Genomic DNA, 19,370 nt, shown 5'->3' on the forward strand with positions numbered 1-19,370 from the left:
TAACCCTGTTCCCTGAAAAAGCGGAACAAGATGCTGCACTGCTTAGCGCATTGGGAACGTCTTTAATCGTGACCCGCTGTGAATATAGTGTGTAAACAAGTCGATAGAATCGACCGGAAGTAATATAGCCTCGGTCGGTGACGTCATCGTCGCGCGCCCCCGTGCACCCGTGCACACTCGCGCGCACCCGCAAGGCTATAAATAGATGAGCCGCAGGTGCATCGTCAGGATATTTTGTCTGAAGAGCTGTCCTGGGACATCATCAGCACGGCAAAGTAGCGCAGCATCTCGTTCCGCTTTTTCAGGGAACAGGGTTACAGTCAAGTAACCCGGAACGTTCCCTTTCAAAAGCTACAATCGATGCTGCGCTGCTTAGCGCATTAGGAACGAGAATACCCATGCCGCCGTGCTTGACGGTGTCTGGACTCCTTACGGTTGTGTAGGTGTGCTCACAAGAACGCAAGAAAGCCCTAGACATTAGCTTGTGATGTTGACTCAAGGACATGAGAGCCCGGAGTGGCATGAACATTTAAACTATAAAACCATATGAATGTGTGCAGAGAGGACCAGCCTGCCGCATCACAAACATGCCGTAAGGGGGCACCCCTTGCCAAAGCAGTAGAGGAGGCGACCCCTCTGGTGGAGTGAGCCCTTAGACCCGTTGGCGAAGCTTGGCCGCGCGCCTCATAGGCAAGAGCAATAGCATCCCTGACCCAATGTGACATGGTCTGTTTAGTAGCGGCAGCACCCCTGTTACTGCCCCCATAACAAACAAATAGTTGCTCTGACTTACGCCACTGGCTAGTACGGTTAACGTAGGCCTGAAGAGCACGGACTGGACACAGTCTGTGAGATCTCTCCTGCTCCAGCGTTGTGAACGGTGGAGGGCAGAAGGCCTCAAGAGTGACCGGATGTACAGCTGAAAACGGTACTTTAGGCAGGTAATCAGGATGAGGATGCAAAATCACTTTCACCATTCCTGGGGCAAAGTCTAAGCAGGATGGCGATATTGACAGAGCCTGCATATCCCCGATTCTTTTTAGAGAGGTTACAGCCATAAGATAAACCATCTTTAGGGTCAGAAGTTTGTCAGACGCTGACTCTAGAGGTTCGAAGGGGGTCTCAACCAGACCCTCTAGGACTATAGCTAAGTCCCATGAAGGGATCTTGGTTCTTACGGGAGGCCTCAGTCGTCTGGCCCCACGAATGAAGCGAGCGAGCAGAGGATGTCTCCCAAGTGGCACCCCGTCAACCAAGGCGTGGCAAGCCGAAAGAGCGGCCACATAAACCCTGAGAGTGGCGGGGCATGTGCCTGTTGATAATTTTTCCTGCAGGAAATCCAGAACTGAAGCAATCTGGCAGTTGACCGGATCTGCATTATGTACAACACACCACCTTTCAAAAACACCCCATTTGTTGGCATAACTCTTTCTAGTGGAGGAAGCCCTAGCACTTAGAATAGTCTCAATAACGGCAGGCGAAAGCCCAGTGTCCCTCAGTTGGTACCCATCAGGTGCCAAACATGAAGGTTCCACAGGTCGGGCCTGGGATGGAATATTGTGCCCGCCGCCTGGGACAGAAGGTCCCTCCACTCCGGAATCGGCCATGGCGAGCCGTTGAGGAGAGATATTATCTCCGAGAACCACATTCTGTTCGGCCAACGCGGCGCTATTAATAAGAGGCAAGACCCTTGCTGGCGAACTCTGGCTAGAACTCCCGGGAGCAGAGCCACTGGAGGAAACGCATACAGGCGCATTTTGGGCCATGTGTGCGCCATCGCATCCAGACCCAGGGGGGCTGGGTGACTCAGAGAGAAGTAGAGGGGACATTGCGCTGTCTGATGGGAGGCGAAGATGTCCACTTCCGCTTTGTAAAATCTGGTCCAGATCTGATCGACTACTTCTGGGTGGAGTTTCCATTCCCCCGTCAGCAGTTTCTGTCTGGACAGTAAATCTGCTCCCACATTCTGGTGCCCAGGGATGTACACTGCCCTGAGTGACAGGAACTTCTCCTGGGCCCAGAGGAAAATCTGCCTCGCTATTTTGTTCAGATTGCGTGAGCGCACACCTCCCTGGGGATTTATATACAAGAAACTGCCGCTGTGTTGTCCACCCGCACTAGGACATGACAGCCTTTCAACTGAGGGAGAAAGTATTTCAGGGCCAAAAAATACCGCCATCAGCTCGAGGCAGTTGATATGCCAATCGAGCTGATGACCCTCCCATTCCCCTTGAGCTGGACGACCACTTAAGACCGCTCCCCAGCCCAACAGGGAGGCGTCTGTCGTTAGCAATCTGCGACGACAAGGCGCCCCTAGAGTAGGACCCAAGGCGAGGAACCGGGGTCTGAGCCACAGAGATAGTGTACGAAGCCCGCGGCGCGTCATTTTTATTTGCCTTTGAGGATTGGCCCTTGGATGAAATTCCCTGGCTTTTAGCCACAACTGAAAGGGTCTCATGTGCAATAGCCCCAAAGGAATCACCGTGGATGCTGAAGCCATGTAACCTAACATCTTTTGGTACTGACGAACAGTACGATCTTGACCTAGCCTGACTTTGCTCATAGTTAGCCGAATGTTCTCGATTCGAGCGGGGGACAATTGTGCCCGCATCGTAATCGAATCCCAAACGATTCCGAGATAAGTCGTTCTCTGGGCAGGACAAAGAACACTTTTCTTGGTGTTGAGTCTCAACCCTAGAGAAACTAGATGAGCCAACACGATGTCTCTGTATTGAAGCACCATCTCTTGCGATTGTGCTAGTATTAACCAATCGTCGATGTAATTCAAAATGCGAATGCCCTGGAGTCGCAATGGAGCCAGTGCTGCATCCATGCATTTTGTGTACGTGCGGGATGATAAGGCTAGGCCGAATGGAAGAACCCGAAATTGGTATGGAACCTCAGGAACTTCCTGTGTTGTGGCAATATTTGTATGTGAAAATATGCGTCCTTCAGATCGATCGTGACGAACCAATCGTGATGTTGAATTTGCGACACGACCGTCTTGACGGTTAACATCTTAAACTTGAGCGCTTTGACTGTACGGTTTAAGCCTCGAAGATCTAAGAATTGGACGCAACCCCCCGTCCTTTTTGGGGACCCGGAAGTATCTGCTGTAATAGCCCGACTCCCTCTCTGGCAGAGGAACATGTTCTATGGCCTCTTTGCTCAGAAGAGTTTGTAGCTCTTGTGATAGTACATGCATCAGCTCCGGTCTTACGGAAGTGGAGACCACGGCGTTGAAATGCGGAGGACGATGAATAAATTGGATTCTGTATCCAATTTAATACCCAAGCAGAAATGCCTGGCAGAGGTTGCCATGCTGCCAGACTCTCTGATAGTGGTATCAGTTTTAATACTTCCTCTTGAGGGGATGTTAGATGTTCCGTGCCCTGGATGAAAGCAGGGAGCAACGGAACATCTAACATTTCGCTGGAAACCGCTGCCCCCCGAAGCACCAAAGGTGGCGGGGATGGAGAGGTTTTGTGAGGGTAACGAGAAGGGGCGGTCAGATATAATACGCGCCCCGTCCCGCGGGGGCTACCCCCACCAGACTGGGCGCCAGACCATCAGGACTTCTTCTTTCTGTTGATGATAGTCCTGAGGTCTGGCTTGGGAGGTTGCTGAGCCTGACGAGCCTGTCTCCAGTTCTTACTAGGAGGAGCACGGCTCACCACGCTCTGCTTTTTAACCTCCCTAGGTCTTGAAGGACCAGGGAGAGGTTGGGTGGCCGATGGCCCCTCCCCTTGAGTGCGGCGAGGAAGGAACTGAACAAACGCCTCCTCATGCTTCTTGACCTCCCTGAACCTGGTGACTACTGAGTTGACCGAGTCGCCAAACAGGCCAGAGGGAGAAACTGGAGAGTCAAGAAGAAAGACACGATCTTTATCTTTGATGCCTGTGAGGTTGAGCCACAGATGCCTCTCCGTGCTTACCAAAGCGGACATAGAACGGCCGATGGCACGGGCCGTTTGCTTAGTGGCACGAAGAGACAGATCTGTGGCTCGGCGCAGTTCAGAAAACGCTTCATCTATCGCTGTACCCACACTCAGGTCCTTCAAGAGGTCAGCCTGGTATGCCTGTAACACAGCCATTGTGTGCAGCGCAGCACCTGCCTGACCTGCAGCTTGGTAAGCTTTACCCACAAGCGAAGATGTTATTCTACACGGCTTTGAGGGGAGGGTAGGTTTTTTAAGCGAAGATGCAGACCTAGGCGAGAGATAGCTGGCGAGCGTCTCTTCAACCTGGGGCATCTCAGCATACCCTCGCGCCTTTGCACCCACGATAGTCGAAAAAGTCGACGTCGAAGGCACGAAGACACGAGAGGTATATGGTTTTCTCCATGATTTAGATAGCTCATCATGGAGGTCCTCGAAGAAGGGGAGAGACTGATGTTGAGGTCCCTCCCCCCTGCCACCGGACAAAAACCTATCCTCAAGCTTACTGCGTTTGGGGGTCTCTTGTTCACAAGGCCAGTCAAGCTGCAATCTGGCCACCGCGCGAGTAACCACCTCGAGAAGCTCCTCGACAGATTTATCATCGCGCGAGGAGTGCTCAGAGGTTGGCTGCTCGAAGTCCGTAGACCCAAGAGATTGGGGACCGGGATGCGCTTCGGGATCACGCGAGGGAATGAGTGGATCTGGTGAACAAGCAAGCGAAAGGGACGGACCCGTCTCTTGCTCGTCAGCCAAATCCATTCGGGAGCCCCATGATGATAATGCAGGTGCGGACTGAAAGTAGCCAAGACAAGCGCGAAGCATTTTAACAGTGAAAAGCTCACAATGCTCGCACTCCCCTGACTCCAATGCAGCGGCCGCATGCTCCTCCCCCAAACACACAAAGCAGTAAGCGTGTGTATACAGTTCTGACATCGGTCGAGAACATGGAGGGACACAGCCCTTAGCTTGCTGACTAATTTCTCTTTTTGCTTTTTGAACTCTTTAAATGACGTTAAGAGATGAGAAAGAGTGAAAATTCTGCACACTGTCAGGTATAAAGCTAAATAACTCCTAACAAAGATCTGTAGCAGAGAGAAAATAGATGCTTGCACACCAACACAGAGAGGTCTCTGAAGACAAAAGACCTGACGATGTACCTGCGGCTCATCTATTTATAGCCTCGCGGGTGCGCGAGAGTGTGCGCGGGTGCACGCGGGCGCGCGACGATGACGTCACCGACCGAGGCTATATTACTTCTGGTCGATTCTATCAACGTGTTTACATACTATATTCACAGCGGGTCACGATTAAAGACGTTCCCAATGAATAGAACAGTGATTAAACTGACTGGAACTACTTTTTAATGCACATCTTCCAGCCAATCAGAATTAAGTGTTTATACAGACCATTGTATAAACTGATATATATATGTAAGTTGAATGTAAGTTGAATATTAACAAATAAAATATACATGAAATATCAAATTTAATACTGTGCTCGTATAGTTATTTTAGAATAAATGTAAAAATGCTTAACTATTAACTTGTACAAAATAGAATTTGATTAGTTGTTGTTTTCTTGATAGTGTAAGTGATGTTTGTTTATTTATTATCTTTGAAAAATGTGTCACATTAGGTGTAAGTGTAACATGAATTTACATTAAAATAAGTATTAAACATAAAACTGATGACTTTTACTCCCCATAGCAGAACGCCACTGCTTTACACACCTGACGTTTGTCAGAACAAAAATGAGTAAAGTTTGATTAGAACTGACGGCTTGTTTTGTTGTGATGTGTTTGTCTGCAGATGTGGCTAATAAGGTGTTGTTAGCCCTGTTCACGTGTGAGATGCTGATAAAGATGTACAGTCTGGGGCTTCAGGCGTACTTCGTGTCGCTCTTCAACCGCTTCGACTGCTTCGTAGTTTGCGGAGGCATTGTGGAGACGATCCTCGTGGAGTTCGAGGTCATGTCTCCGCTCGGCATCTCTGTGTTTCGCTGCGTTCGGCTCCTCAGGATCTTTAAAGTCACACGGTGAGAGACAGCTCACATGATCAGATGCCTTCATATCATGCTGTAATTACTGACGACTGTATGTGACCCTGGATCACAGAACCAGTCTCGAGTCGCACGGGTGTATTTGTGGCAATAGCCTAAGCCCCGCTCCTCCGCTTCCGGCTCATGGGACCTTATTTTGGAAAAAAACATGTATGGTAGTCAATGGCGAGAGACAACTTATCTTTTTATTCCGTCTGAACTGTGCCCTGAATTACACATATGATGTTTGTCAATTTAAAAGATAATTCTTAAAGTCAAGAAAGTCGCAGTTTGTCATGAAACAGAAGAGTAACATTTAGTTTTATGTGAAAATCGCTCAATTGTGTTGTGTTTCGGACGACACGCAAGCTCTTTCGCTCGCTTACCTCTCTGGTGTCGTGCGTGGTTAGAACCGCGCCATTAGGAGCTCAACACATCTGTCTTGCATGCACGCTCGCTCTAGATTACAGGATATTTTAACTAATTTGCGGTAAAACTAGTCGATCACGAGTGGCTCAACTGGTAGATCTATAGATAAACTTATCTTTCAGGCATTTGACCGACCGGGTTGACACTTCAGCGTGAGAAATCGGGGGTGTGGCGTGAGAGCGTGAGAATTGGCTCAATTGCGTGAGTCTCACGCTCAATGCGTGAGAGTTGGCAGCCCTGTCAGTAAAGTTAGCTTCAGTAAAGTTAGCTTCAGTAGCTTCAGTAAAGTTAGCTTCAGTAAAGTTAGCTTCGGTAAAGTTAGCTTCAGTAAAGTTAGCTTCAGTAAAGTTAGTTTCAGTAAAGTTAGCTTCAGTAAAGTTAGCTTCAGTAAAATTAGCTTCAGTAAAGTTAGCTTCAGTAAAGTTAGCTTCAGTAGCTTGTTAGCTTCAGTAGCTTCAGTAAAGTTAGCTTCAGTAGCTTCAGTAAAGTTAGCTTCAGTAAAGTTAGCTTCGGTAAAGTTAGCTTCAGTAAAGTTAGCTTCAGTAAAGTTAGCTTCAGTAAAATTAGCTTCAGTAAAGTTAGCTTCAGTAAAGTTAGCTTTGGTAAAGTTAGCTTCGTAAAGTTAGCTTCAGTAAAGTTAGCTTAGTAAAGTTAGCTTCGGTAAAGTTAGCTTCATTCATTGAGAGAAAATGTGCGCCTTTGGGGTTTGTAGTCTTTGTAATTACGTATTTTCACAGTCTTATACCTCAACAGTTTTACATCAAACTGCGACTTTCTTGACTTTAAACTGTATCTTTTAAATGGACAAACATCATATGTGTAATTCAGGGCACAATTCAAACGAGAGCAAAATATTTGTTGTCTCTCGCCATTGACTACCATACAATATTTTTCCGAAATAAGGTCCCATGGTGGTCGACCGGAAGGGGAGGGGCTAAGGCTCTCTATGGTTGAGGTTTAACACACAAACCCCTTTACTCACTCGTTTAATTTGCTCCGGATGAATATTGTTGGTTACAGGGCGAGGGATTGTGCATATTGAGCACAATTATACTCATTCCTGCAGATTTTGTGCTCACACCCAAAATGCTTGCACATAAAGACAAGTATATTGGCTATTTAAAACAGTATAATGGGTCTGTGTGTCATGTCTTAAAGCAACAGCAGCCTAATATACCGGCTGCCAAATAATGAGATAATATTAATAATATCGATATGGCAGTTTTTCCCTAAGATATCGATGTCAAAATTTTGGCCAGTGAAAAAGCGGAGTGGCTAGTAACTTTGAAAAACCACTAGCCACAGCGGGTGAGCAAAAAAGTTAGTGTCAAGCCCTGGTCGTGGGTATTAGCGTTCCCACAGCTTTTCGACGCAGCTCGAGTTCCCTTGAAAGGGAACGTCTCGGTTACGTATGTAACCCTAGTTCCCTGAAGAGGGAACGAGACGCTGCGTCGCCCTGGCATACTCCCGGCATTCCCGTGATCGACATGCTTCAGCCTATCCAGGGCTCCAGACTAACTTTTCCACTGGTTGCACTGGTGCTACCAACTTTCTCAGTTGGTCGCACCAGCATATGATTTGGTCGCACCTTTTTTTCTCTTTTTTTTTTCCGCTACATGCCACAGGATTAATCAATGCATGCTGATGAATAGTGGTTTTAATGGACCAAGGCTAGCAAATGCTTTCTGGGTTGCAGCAGAAATACCTGTAATATATTAATTATCATTGCCAAATTTCAGGATTTTCATGGATTTTGGACAGTAATTTTAATCTGTAATTTTAAGCATTTTACATTTGAATTATATACAATCTATCTATTTACATTTGAATCATTCTATCTATCTATCTATCTATCTATCTATCTATCTATCTATCTATCTATCTATCTATCTATCTATCTATCTATCTATCTATCTATCTATCTATCTAATCTATCTATCTATCTATCTATCTATCTTTTAGATAGATATGTATGCATTACATTTTAAAAGATTAGAGTATTATAATAAACTGATACAGATTTTTCGTTATCAAAGTTTATAGCTGTAACAAAAAGCAGAAATCTCACACTCCTTACCTTCTGCATTTTATAATAATTTCCTTTTCCTCTGTCGAGCGATCATGAGAGTAATCGCTCGACAGAGGAAAATATAACCGCTGAAAAGACGTAGGAGGAAGGGGCTCTGTGTTTCGTGAGACCATTTTTATCATTTTTATATGCCTTAATTCGTGAATTCGTAATTGGCGCGTTTCACCATCAGTGTGCAATGCGCGTGATGTCTACGTAAGTCAATAAATAAACTGCACTTGTCTTGCGGAAGAACATTGTAGACGGAACTTCTCTCCGTTAATGTCTATGGCGAGTCACGCAGGCACTGGGCTACTCCGCAGCCGAGACGACCCCGGGATAAAATAGTCCGAATATAAACACTTATTATAGGCGTACCGTAGTGATTCAGAATAAGTCAAAAACACGGTTTGGAAAATGGATTCATGATGTAGCCTACTCGTTCATTTTGAACATAAGTTACGGACTGCAGCAGCTGATACAGCGGCATTCAGTTGCTCAAGCGTCCACTCGCACAAATGCGACCACATAACATTTTAACTCGCACATTCTCAAAAAATGGTCGCAGTCTGGAACCCTGCTATCAGAAGCTGGCGCTGTTATGATTCAGGGGGTCTTTATAGTTTCCTGGTCGATGATGTCATAAAAATATGATGCTCCGTCTCGCCATTGGACTGATCCCATCCGTGCTTCATGACGCACTCACGCAGGGCGTTCCCACAGCGTCTCGACGCAGCGTCTCGTTCCCTATTCAGGGAACTAGGGTTACATACGTGACCGAGACGTTTTCTGTTGTGTAATAAAATAGTTAATAACTAATGATCTTTGCAACGGAAGTGAATCAATCAAAAATAACATTAGCTGGACAATAACTTTATTCTAGAGCTGCTGTAAAATCAAAACAATCTGTTACTGTAATCTCCTGTTATCACTGTAAAGCTTCTTTGAAACACTCTATATTGCTATAAGCACTGTATAAATGAAGGAGACTTGACTTGACTTGTGGTGCTGGTTGTATTGATTCTCTCTCTGTGTCCAGGCACTGGGCGTCTCTGAGTAATCTGGTGGCTTCTCTGTTGAACTCCATGAAGTCGATCGCGTCTCTGCTGCTGTTGCTCTTCCTCTTCATCATCATCTTCAGTTTGCTCGGCATGCAGCTCTTCGGCGGGAAGTTCAACTTCGACGAGACCGTTACTAAACGAAGCACTTTTGACAACTTCCCTCAAGCCCTGCTGACTGTGTTTCAGGTGTGTGTGTGTGTGTGTGTGTGTGTGTGTGTGTGTGTGTGTGTGTGTGTGTGTGCGTGTGCGTGTGTACATACTACTATTCAAAACTTTGGGGTCGGTAAGATTCTCCTGTGTGATTTCTCATGCTCCTCCAGAAATCTGCTCAAGAAACATAATTTATTATCAATGATGAAAACAGTTTTGCTGCTTCAGATGTTTGCGGACACCGTGATACTTTTTTATGATTATTTGATAAATAAAAAGTTAAAAAGAACAGCATTTATTTGACACCTTTTGTAAGAATGTAAAAGACTTTAGTGTCATTTTTGATCAATCCTACTGACCACAAACTTTTGACCAGAAGTGTACATTTACACAGACACACTTACACACACACATTTACACAGATACACACACTTACACAGATACACAGACACATTTACACACACACATTTACACACACACATTTACACAGATACACACACTTACACAGATACACAGACACATTTACACAGACACATTTACACACACACATTTACACAGATACACACACTTACACAGATACACAGACACATTTACACAGACACATTTACACACACACATTTACACAGACACATTTACACACACACACACATTTACACAGATACACACACACATTTACACAGACACATTTACACATACTGCTTGCTCAAAGTACAGGCGTTATAGAGTCACATGTTCATGTTATGCCCAACCTAAAAAAACATTTTTTTTTTAATACATTGCAAATACGAATAAGAATGAATACGATAATCATAAATTACCATTTTATGATCATTTATTGTCCAAATTAGCATGATCATGATCTTGAAAGCAGCATGTATAATTATTCAAGAGACAGTTTTTGATGGAGCTCATGCACATTCATCTACTCTAGCTACTATACGGCATGCTGTGTCAAACACACTTCATGGTTCTGCTGTGTTCGTCCTCAGATCCTGACGGGTGAGGACTGGAATACAGTGATGTATGATGGGATCATGGCGTATGGAGGACCCTCTTCCTCAGGCATGCTCGTGTGCATCTACTTCATCATCCTCTTCATCTGTGGGAACTGTATCTTTCCTTGTGTTCAGCACATTTATGACTAAAATACCTCACTGTACAAGATGTCTTCCGACTGTGTAACTGAACAAAGCCAAACACTACCAGTCAAAAGTTCTGAATAATTACATTTTAAAAATGTTTTTATTTTTAAAATGTCTATTTATTTGTTAAAAAATTCAGTTAAAACAGCAATGTTGTGAAATATTATTATATTTTAAAATAACTCATCTATTTTGAATGTAATGTATTACTGTGATGGCATAATTTCTCCAGTCTTCAGTGTCACATGATCCTAATCATCATATTAGAGTGATTTCTGAAGGATCATGTGACACTGAAGACTGGAGTAATGATGCTGAAAATTCAGCTTTATCACAGGAATAAATTAGAAAACATTTATTTTAAATTGTAATGTTTCACAATATTACTGTTTTTGTTTTGGTATTTTATATCAAATAATTGCAGTCTTGGTGAGCAGAAGAGACTTTTGAAAAACATTCATTCTAAACTTTTGACGGGTAGTGTATATTAAAAAATACTGGCATGAAATTATGACATTTCAGGCCTAAATTGGCCAAAAAACATGAGCATACAACATATTGTTGCATTCTAAAATTCTTTACACAACACAAGAACATGTTGCATTACAGACACCTGGACAACTTTTGTTTACATGTTGTAACATTGTCCTTACCCTATCAAAAACATTAGCAGAAAATGGACCTTATTTATTTACTTACTTACACACACACAATAGCATTGGGAAAGTACCCTTAAAGGCACAACATTGGTCCTTAAATGCCCCTAAAATGTGCGTATTAATACAGTATTAATAATATTATTAATTAGTATTAATAATTTAGAGTAGTAAATATGAACGCTTCAGGTACTATCTTTTAGGGGTAAATGAAATACAAAGATGTCCATTTAAGGGTACTGTGCCAGTGCCAAGCTGTTGCACATCTAAAGGTACAATTTTTGCCCATTTAAAGTGCACTCAAAAATCTTAAAGACATGATTTGGTTAAACTTTATTTTAAGGTGTCATTGTTACAGTGTAATTATATATTTAAGTACTGAGTAATAATAACTAACAGCATGTACTTACTATAGGGTTTGGTTGAGGGTTAATTGCATGTAATTATGCATCATTTACTATAACTGTGGTAAGTAACATATGTAACAAGGACACCGTAAAATAAAATGTTACCCATGTTTATAACTAGCTAGTTGAACAATGACACATCAGTTTTAATAACACCGATGTTAGAAGGAAACACATTATGTTCAGCGGTACACTGGATATCTCTCGTTTTATGAATATGGATTCAGGGAGAACACATTCTTAACACATGTGATCAGACATCTTACTGAATGTGTTCTTGGCCATTGCTGTGGATAACCTGGCAGACGCTGAGAGCCTGAACTCGGCCCAGAAAGAGGAGGAGAAGAGGAACAAGAGGAGGAAGAGCAGGTAACACTCGTCTCTGATGACCTGAGAGTGTCCTCACACACTGAGTACTGATGTCTGCTAACACACCGACGGTGTTTTGTGCAGGAGTATGAGCATATTCAAGAGAGATGGTGACGAGGGAAACTTTAAGGTGAGTGATATTTATATGCATAGCATGAAATAAGTCATCTGAACATTATCATTTTGTGACTTTCTGCAAAAAAATATTTTCTTACACACTGTAAAAGTGATCAGGTGACTGAACTTAAAACAATTGAGGAAACCCGTTGCCTTAAAATTGTTAAGTAAATAAATTTGATGCTTAATCGAAAAAATTAAGTAATGTGCAATTGTCAAGTTCACAACTTAATATTTACAATTAAACATTAAGTTTATTTACTTAATAATTTTAAGGCAGCGGGTTTACTCAATTTTTTAAATTGAACTTGAACACTTTTTACAGTGTAGTAGTTTAGTCTTGTTTTCCATTACAATTCCATTACATTTACTTGAGTAAGACAATTACTCAGTAAGGCATTGAAAAATAGGCATTTATTTTAAGTGAATTTATGCTTAAAATAAGAAAAAATATCTTCACATGTTCAGTTGAGTTCTGTTTTCATGGACTTTGTAGTTTGCACTCCTTGTTTTTGTTCTTGTTTCCTTTGTTCCCATTTCTTGTTTGTTTCCATGGTTACTCATTTGTTGATTGATTAGTCCCCACCAGTGTCTTGTTCTACTCCTCATTATTCGGTGTATTTAAACCCTCCACAGTTTGTAGTTCGGTGTCCTCTGTTGTCTGACCTACGTTGTTACGTTTTCTCCTACTCTTGAATTTTGAGTTAATATTTGTATTACCTTTTTTGTTTTTTGTTTATAAAACAACTGGAATTATATCCATCTGCTTTCTTTATCATCACCATCCTACAATATTGAAAAATTCCTGAATCAAGATACTTTTACTTTAGAAGGAAAATTAAATAAGGCATGAAGAAAAATGTATCAAAGTAAGTTTATGCTTAGACAAGAAAAAATATCTGCCAATGAGGTCCATATTATTTGTATTTTTTTTTATTAAGTTGATTTTTCTGACCCCACTGGCAGATATTTTCTGTTTTAAGCATAAACTTAATTAATTTTAATTATTTTTTTCAGTAAGTAATTTTACTTTTCAAGAGAATGTATCTTGATTTAACGGCCCCCTGAAATCAAAATGTAAGTGTTTTAGCTTTTAGTATGAATACGTCAGCCTTAAGGTTTTGAATAAGCTTCCAAAACAATGACAAAATTCACATTTAGGAGATATGAGCATTCAAAACTCACAGTCTCTCACTTCCGCTAAAATGAATCAGGGATGTTTATGACATCACTTCAGCTTCTCATCACATCTTCTGTCCAATCACATGCTCTCTAGAATCTGAGGCTCCGCCCCAGTTTTACTCCGTTTTCCAACTGTACGTTGATTAAGAATGAAATGACGAGTTTATTCACATCTCTACTATTGAGTCCAGCGTTTCATCAGCGCTCGGATTCGCTTCAATGGTGCTGTCAGTCTGGGAGGGAAACTAAACGCTATTGGCTGTTTGAAAAGGGGGAGGAGCCATTCAATATGTCCTGCCTCAGCTTCCTGTTTCAGTGGAAATTACGTCAACGCATCAAACAAGCGCGTTCCAAGGCACTTCAGTCGGGCTTTAAAGGGTTAGTTCACCCAAAAATGAAAATTCTGTCAGTATTTACTCTCCCTCATGTTGTTCCAACCCCGTAAGACCTTCGTTCATCTTCAGAACACGAATTAAGATATTTTTTATGAAATCTGAGAGCTGGATCACTCCTCCATACTAGTCCATAGGCTTCTTCAGGGATTGAACTTGCCGGCCTCGAAAAGTTATTAAAGACATCGTTAAAATAGTCCAAGTGACGACAGTGGCTCAATCTTAAGTTTATCAAGCGACGAAGTTTATCAAATACTTTTTGTGCGCAAAAACAAACAAAAATAACGACTTTATTTCAACTATTCATGTCCTTCTCTTTGGGCCTCTAGTCAGTTAACGTAGTGTGATTGCGTAGAGCTACGTCACACGTAGGCTCACTATTGGCCGACGCTGGTCATGTGGGTGATGCGTGTGACGTACAACAACAGAAGCTTACGCTATTACACTAGTGAACTGACTCGAGGCACACAGAGAAGGACATGAATAGTTGAAATAAAGTCGTTATTTTTGTTTGTTTTTGCGCACAAAAAGTATTCTCTTCGCTTGATAAACTTAACATTGAGCCACTGTAGTCACTTGGACTATTTTAACAATGTCTTTAATAACTTTTCGAGGCCGAGGAGTGATCCAGCTGTCAGATTTCATCAAAAATATCTTAATTCGTGTTCCGAAGATGAACGAAGGTCTTACGGGGTTGGAACAACATGAGGGTGAGTAATTACTGACATAATTTTCATTTTTGGGTGAACTAACCCTTTAAGAATGTTTAGATATTTGTACTGAAAAACAAGACAAAAGTATCGAGTAGGAAACACATTTTTTGCTGTTTCGACATTATCTCTATCACTGAGGTGCTTTTGTTTCAGGCGTCTGGTGATCAGGAGGCCGATCAGGATCAGGCCGAGGAGATGATTGACTCTTTAGGTAAACCTCTAATAGTATTTACTCTCATCACTTGAGCTCCAGTGGAGTCAGCTGATCACTGTGTGTGTGTGTGTGTGTGTGTGTGTAGAGGAGGATGAGGAGCAAGAGCCCGTGGTGCCGTCGGGGCCGAGGCCTCAGAGACTGTCAGAGCTGAGTCTCAGAGAAAAGACTCCACCGATCCCAGAGGGAAGCGCATTCTTCATCTTGAGCAACTCCAACCCGTATGTCACACACACACACATATACAAACCTTTAAAGGGGTCCTACAATGCCCTTCTTACAAGATGTAAAATAAGTCTCTGATGTCCCTAGAGTGTGTGTGTGAAGTTCTAGCTCAAAATACCCCACAGATATGTTTATATAGCATGTTAAAATTGTCACTTTTTGAGGGTGAGCAAAAACACACAGTTTTTGTGTGTGTCTCTTTAAATGCAAATGAGCTGCTGCTCCCGGCGCAGGGGCGGAGCTTCAAGAGCTCGTGTGTGTGTGTGTGTGTGTGTGTGTGTCTTAGCAGCTTTGACTACCTCACACACATACACACTGAATATTTAAAAAACGTTTAGCCTTTTATGTTCAAACCGGAGTCGGACAAAAATGGAGAGACTCAAGAAGTGACAACATGTAGAAGCAACAGGACATTTCTGAATGGTTAATTGATGAATTTATGTATCTGAGGTGGAGTTAACTATCTTCTAGTCATTGATTAGCATATTCTGTCATGATAATCTATAAATCGCGTTCGGGGGGGGGGGGGGGGGGGGGGGGGGGGGGGGTAAATTTTAGATACATTTACATAAACTTCCGGGAGGAAGCTCATTGTAGTCCCTACCAGCCGTTTGTTGTAGTCCTTAAAAAGTGATTTCTGTAAAAGAAAATATCTCCCTTTACTTTGCAGATGTTGTTTATGCTTAAAACGCAACATTACACACTAACTCTAGTTAGAAAAGTGAAATCATAATCAACCACCCCTATAAAGGGATAGTTCACTCACTCAGAAATGGGACTTCTTTTGCTCACCCTCATTCCAAACCACCATGACTGTCTTTACATGTACATTTATTTGTTTAATAGACACTTTTATTCAAAGCAACGGAGCAACATCACAAGCAATTTATGATAAAAGCCAACAATATTCATATAACACAATGCCAAGTTTAAAATACAGTGGATATAAAAAGTCTGCACACCCCTGTTAAAACAGCTGGTTTCTGTTTTGTAAAAAAATGAAAAATGAAGATAAATCATATCAGAACTTTTGCACATTTAATGTAAAAATTTAAACCTATGCAATGACACTTAAAACCAAACACATTTCAGAGAAAAAAGATACAAATAAAAGACTTGGAATAACTAACTGCATAAGTGTATTACAGCACAGAGTGTGTATGGTCTATCAGCTTGGCACATCTCGACTTGGGAATATTGATATTATATTACTATAAGTCTTCTTTGCAAAAAGGTTCCAGATCTGGTAAATTGCGAGGGCATCTCATGGGCATCTTCTATAAGGTTTAGATCTGGGCTCTGGTTGGGCCATTTCCAAAACATTCATCTTTCTGTGCTCTTTTGTTGATTTAGATGTGTTTTGAATCATTGTCATGCTGAAAGCTGAAAGGTCTTTCATTTCTCATTGGAAGCTAGATTACAGTTAGTACACAATCTACAGCAGAAGTGAAAATGCAGAAAAGAAGAGAAAGAGAAGAAGATTTTCTTTTAAGAGTAGTTATATTAAGTGCCTTTGTTTATGATTGAAAACACTTTGTTCCCTTTCGTAGTCACTCCGAGTTACGTCGGATGACGGAGAATGGGGGTTTCGCCAGAAAGCCTATCATCTTCGAGTATTAAAAAACGAGCCTATGGCAATGAAATGCCATGGGTCTGCGGAATTTGCATAATGTATCTCCGCCTCACCGCGTGAGTATTTAAGGAGAGACACCTGCAACAGCAGATCATGTTTTCGCTTCGGAGCCAAGAGCATCTCTTCACTCCACAAGCCAAATCCTGAGTTTTCTCAGTGACTACATCTCTTCGAGACGAGCGAACTCTCCGGTGTTGGTGTGACGGCGGTATCCAGCGAGTTTCACATTGCCTGCGAGCTGAGCAGTGGTCTGCCAGTCTGTGTGTTCTCCCTGGTCGCTTCAACATCCGCGGAGTTTTTCCTCTCACTAAAGAGCTGCACGCGGCACGTCTTTTTAAAGACGCATCTTTCTAAAGACGATCTGCCCGTGTTTTTTTTTTTCTGAGTGTGGTATTCTGATAGATTCAGCTGATGGGCGCGAGCGCTGTTTCGAGTGTTTGGGCTTTGATCGCGCTCAAACAGCGCTCGTGGGTGTGTCACGTTCTCTCACTGGGAACGTGACCATCGCAATGTAACGGTCGAGACTCGATGAGCTCAATGAGTGAGAGTCCCCTCATCCACACCCCGATCTATTTTTCTCCACGTGAGATAATACTTCGGCTGGTGGCCAGGGTGACCTAAGACGGCAGGTTTGGAACTAAACCGACGAAAAATTCCTCGGTCCACACCCCGTCTTTCACATTGCAACCTGCGTGGTCCCAGGTGAGTTCGCCGGCCCGCCCGCGGGCCCGCGGTCTCATTCGGTCCCCCGGCTGATGAAATCATGTATCACCGCATCACAAGGTGAGCTGGAGTCCTCTAGAGATGATGGCTCGTCTGTGCTGCCGTCCTCGGGATGTGCTAGCATAACGAGTTTGATCCAGAGTGCACAGCTATGCTTCCCGGGTGATTGGTTTTTGGGGGTGGCGAACCCAAATCCTTTCTACCCGGACGTGCATGAAGAGATCATGAGATCGTGGAAGTCTCCTTGACTTTTCGCGACTGCTCAGTGGCCTCTTCCGCCTTCTCTGCCCTTGTAGAGGCCGCGGCCTAGGGTGCACTGGGGTTCCCCCTGTGGAGTGTTCTGTGGCAACACTTATGTGTCCCCACAGCGCCTCCACCTGGCCTGGCGACTCTTAAGCACCCCTCCAATGCCTGTAGGTTCTTGTCTACTCCGGTGGCGGGGACCTATAGAGCAGCGGGGCAGGCTGCCACCTCACTGCGTGTTATTGCCATCCTCCTGGGTGTTCAATGACATGCACGAGGGTAGGGCTGATTCAGGGCTCATCCTTGAGCTGCCTGCCGTCACCGACCTTGCTCTCCGAGCGACGTAGGTGACCACACGCTCCCTGAGTCAGGTGATGTCCACATAGGTGGTCAGACACCTCTGGCTAACCTGGTTGATGTGCGCGAGGCTGAGTGATTTCGTTTCCTCAACTCCCCCATATCCCAGGCTGGCCTCTTCGGCGGCGCGGTCGAGGACTCTGCCCAACAGTTCTCGGCCGCCCAGAAGTGGACTATGGCTATTTTGTCTGACCCCGCGGCTTTGCTGCCTCCAGCTGCCGGCTCAGACGCCTCAGTCCGCTTGCTGCCGAATGCGCCCTCCGTCGACTTCCGCCCCCTCCCGCCCGGCCCCCAGCAGCACCGCGCCGTGGAGGTGGTCGCAGGAAGGCGCCCCTGCCCGTACCGGTCCCGCAGCCCCGCCAAGGCCAGGCTTGCGGCGCTCCCGTTACGGGCAGCTCAGATGTGGGTTGCAGTTGTTCAGGGAGTGGTTGCAGGGCCACTCCTTCCCCCGGTGGAGGGCTGGGGGAGAATCTTTTCTAAACCAAAGAGCTGCATCCCATCTCTGAGCCCTCAGAGGGCCGGACGACAGTGCGCGACGCTCCCGGGCCTTGCCGCTCTCGTCCCCCTCTGTCTCTGAGGGCGCGGATGACAGTGTGTGCCGTCTCCGGACCACACCACTCTCGTCCCCCTCTGTCGCCAGACCCCTGGCAGAGCAGACTACCTGTCCCGCTGGGTCGCCCGAACTATCAGGCTCGGCTATGCGATCCAATTCGCATGGTCTCCTCCCCGCTTCAGGGGAGTCCGTTTACTTTGGTCGGTGACAATGCCCCGATCATGAGAGCGGAGGTTGCCACCCTGCTGGCGAAGGGTGCAATCGAGACTGTCCCTCCAGCCGAAATGAGGTCAGGGTTTTACAGCCCGTACTTCATTGTCCCCAAGAAGACCGGTGGGTTATGGCCAATCCTGGATCTGCGCGTCTTGAGCTCCCTTCACAGGCTGCCGTTCAGGATGCTCACGACCAAACGCATTTTCGAATGCGTGCGGCCACAGGATTGGTTTGCAGCGATAGACCTGAAGGACGCCTACTTTCATGTCTCCATTTTACCTCGACACAGACCGTTTCTTCGGTTTGCTTTCGAGGGGCAGGCATACCAGTACACAGTTCTCCCATTCGGGTTGGCTCTGTCTCCTCGCGTCTTTACGAAGGTCGTCGAGGCAGCCCTTGTTCCCCTGCGCGAACACGGGGTTCGCATCCTGAATTACCTCGACGACTGGCTAATATTAGCTCACTCTCGAGTCCAGGTTTGCGAACACAGAGACCTAGTGCTCCGGCACCTAGCCCGTCTGGGCCTTCGGGTCAACTGGGAGAAGAGCAAA

At 44.5% G+C, this 19,370-nt stretch overlaps 1 protein-coding gene across 5 annotated transcripts in view; it reads left to right on the top strand.

Annotated features, from left to right (window-relative positions):
- Positions 1–19,370, top strand: part of cacna1db (calcium channel, voltage-dependent, L type, alpha 1D subunit, b) — a 145,712-nt gene that overhangs the window by 59,463 nt on the left and 66,879 nt on the right. For all 5 annotated transcript variants that reach the window (XM_056246929.1, XM_056246930.1, XM_056246931.1 and 2 more), the window contains 7 exons: positions 5,747–5,972; positions 9,512–9,719; positions 10,673–10,793; positions 12,146–12,257; positions 12,342–12,387; positions 14,815–14,872; positions 14,961–15,093. In XM_056246929.1, the coding sequence (XP_056102904.1) occupies positions 5,747–5,972; positions 9,512–9,719; positions 10,673–10,793; positions 12,146–12,257; positions 12,342–12,387; positions 14,815–14,872; positions 14,961–15,093 (904 nt within the window). The remainder of the gene's footprint in view (positions 1–5,746; positions 5,973–9,511; positions 9,720–10,672; positions 10,794–12,145; positions 12,258–12,341; positions 12,388–14,814; positions 14,873–14,960; positions 15,094–19,370) is intronic.

The sequence above is a fragment of the Rhinichthys klamathensis genome, unplaced genomic scaffold (assembly GCF_029890125.1).
Source record: "Rhinichthys klamathensis goyatoka isolate OS25496 unplaced genomic scaffold, OSU_Roscu_1.1 h1tg000040l_1, whole genome shotgun sequence".
Classification (NCBI taxonomy): domain Eukaryota; kingdom Metazoa; phylum Chordata; class Actinopteri; order Cypriniformes; family Leuciscidae; genus Rhinichthys; species Rhinichthys klamathensis.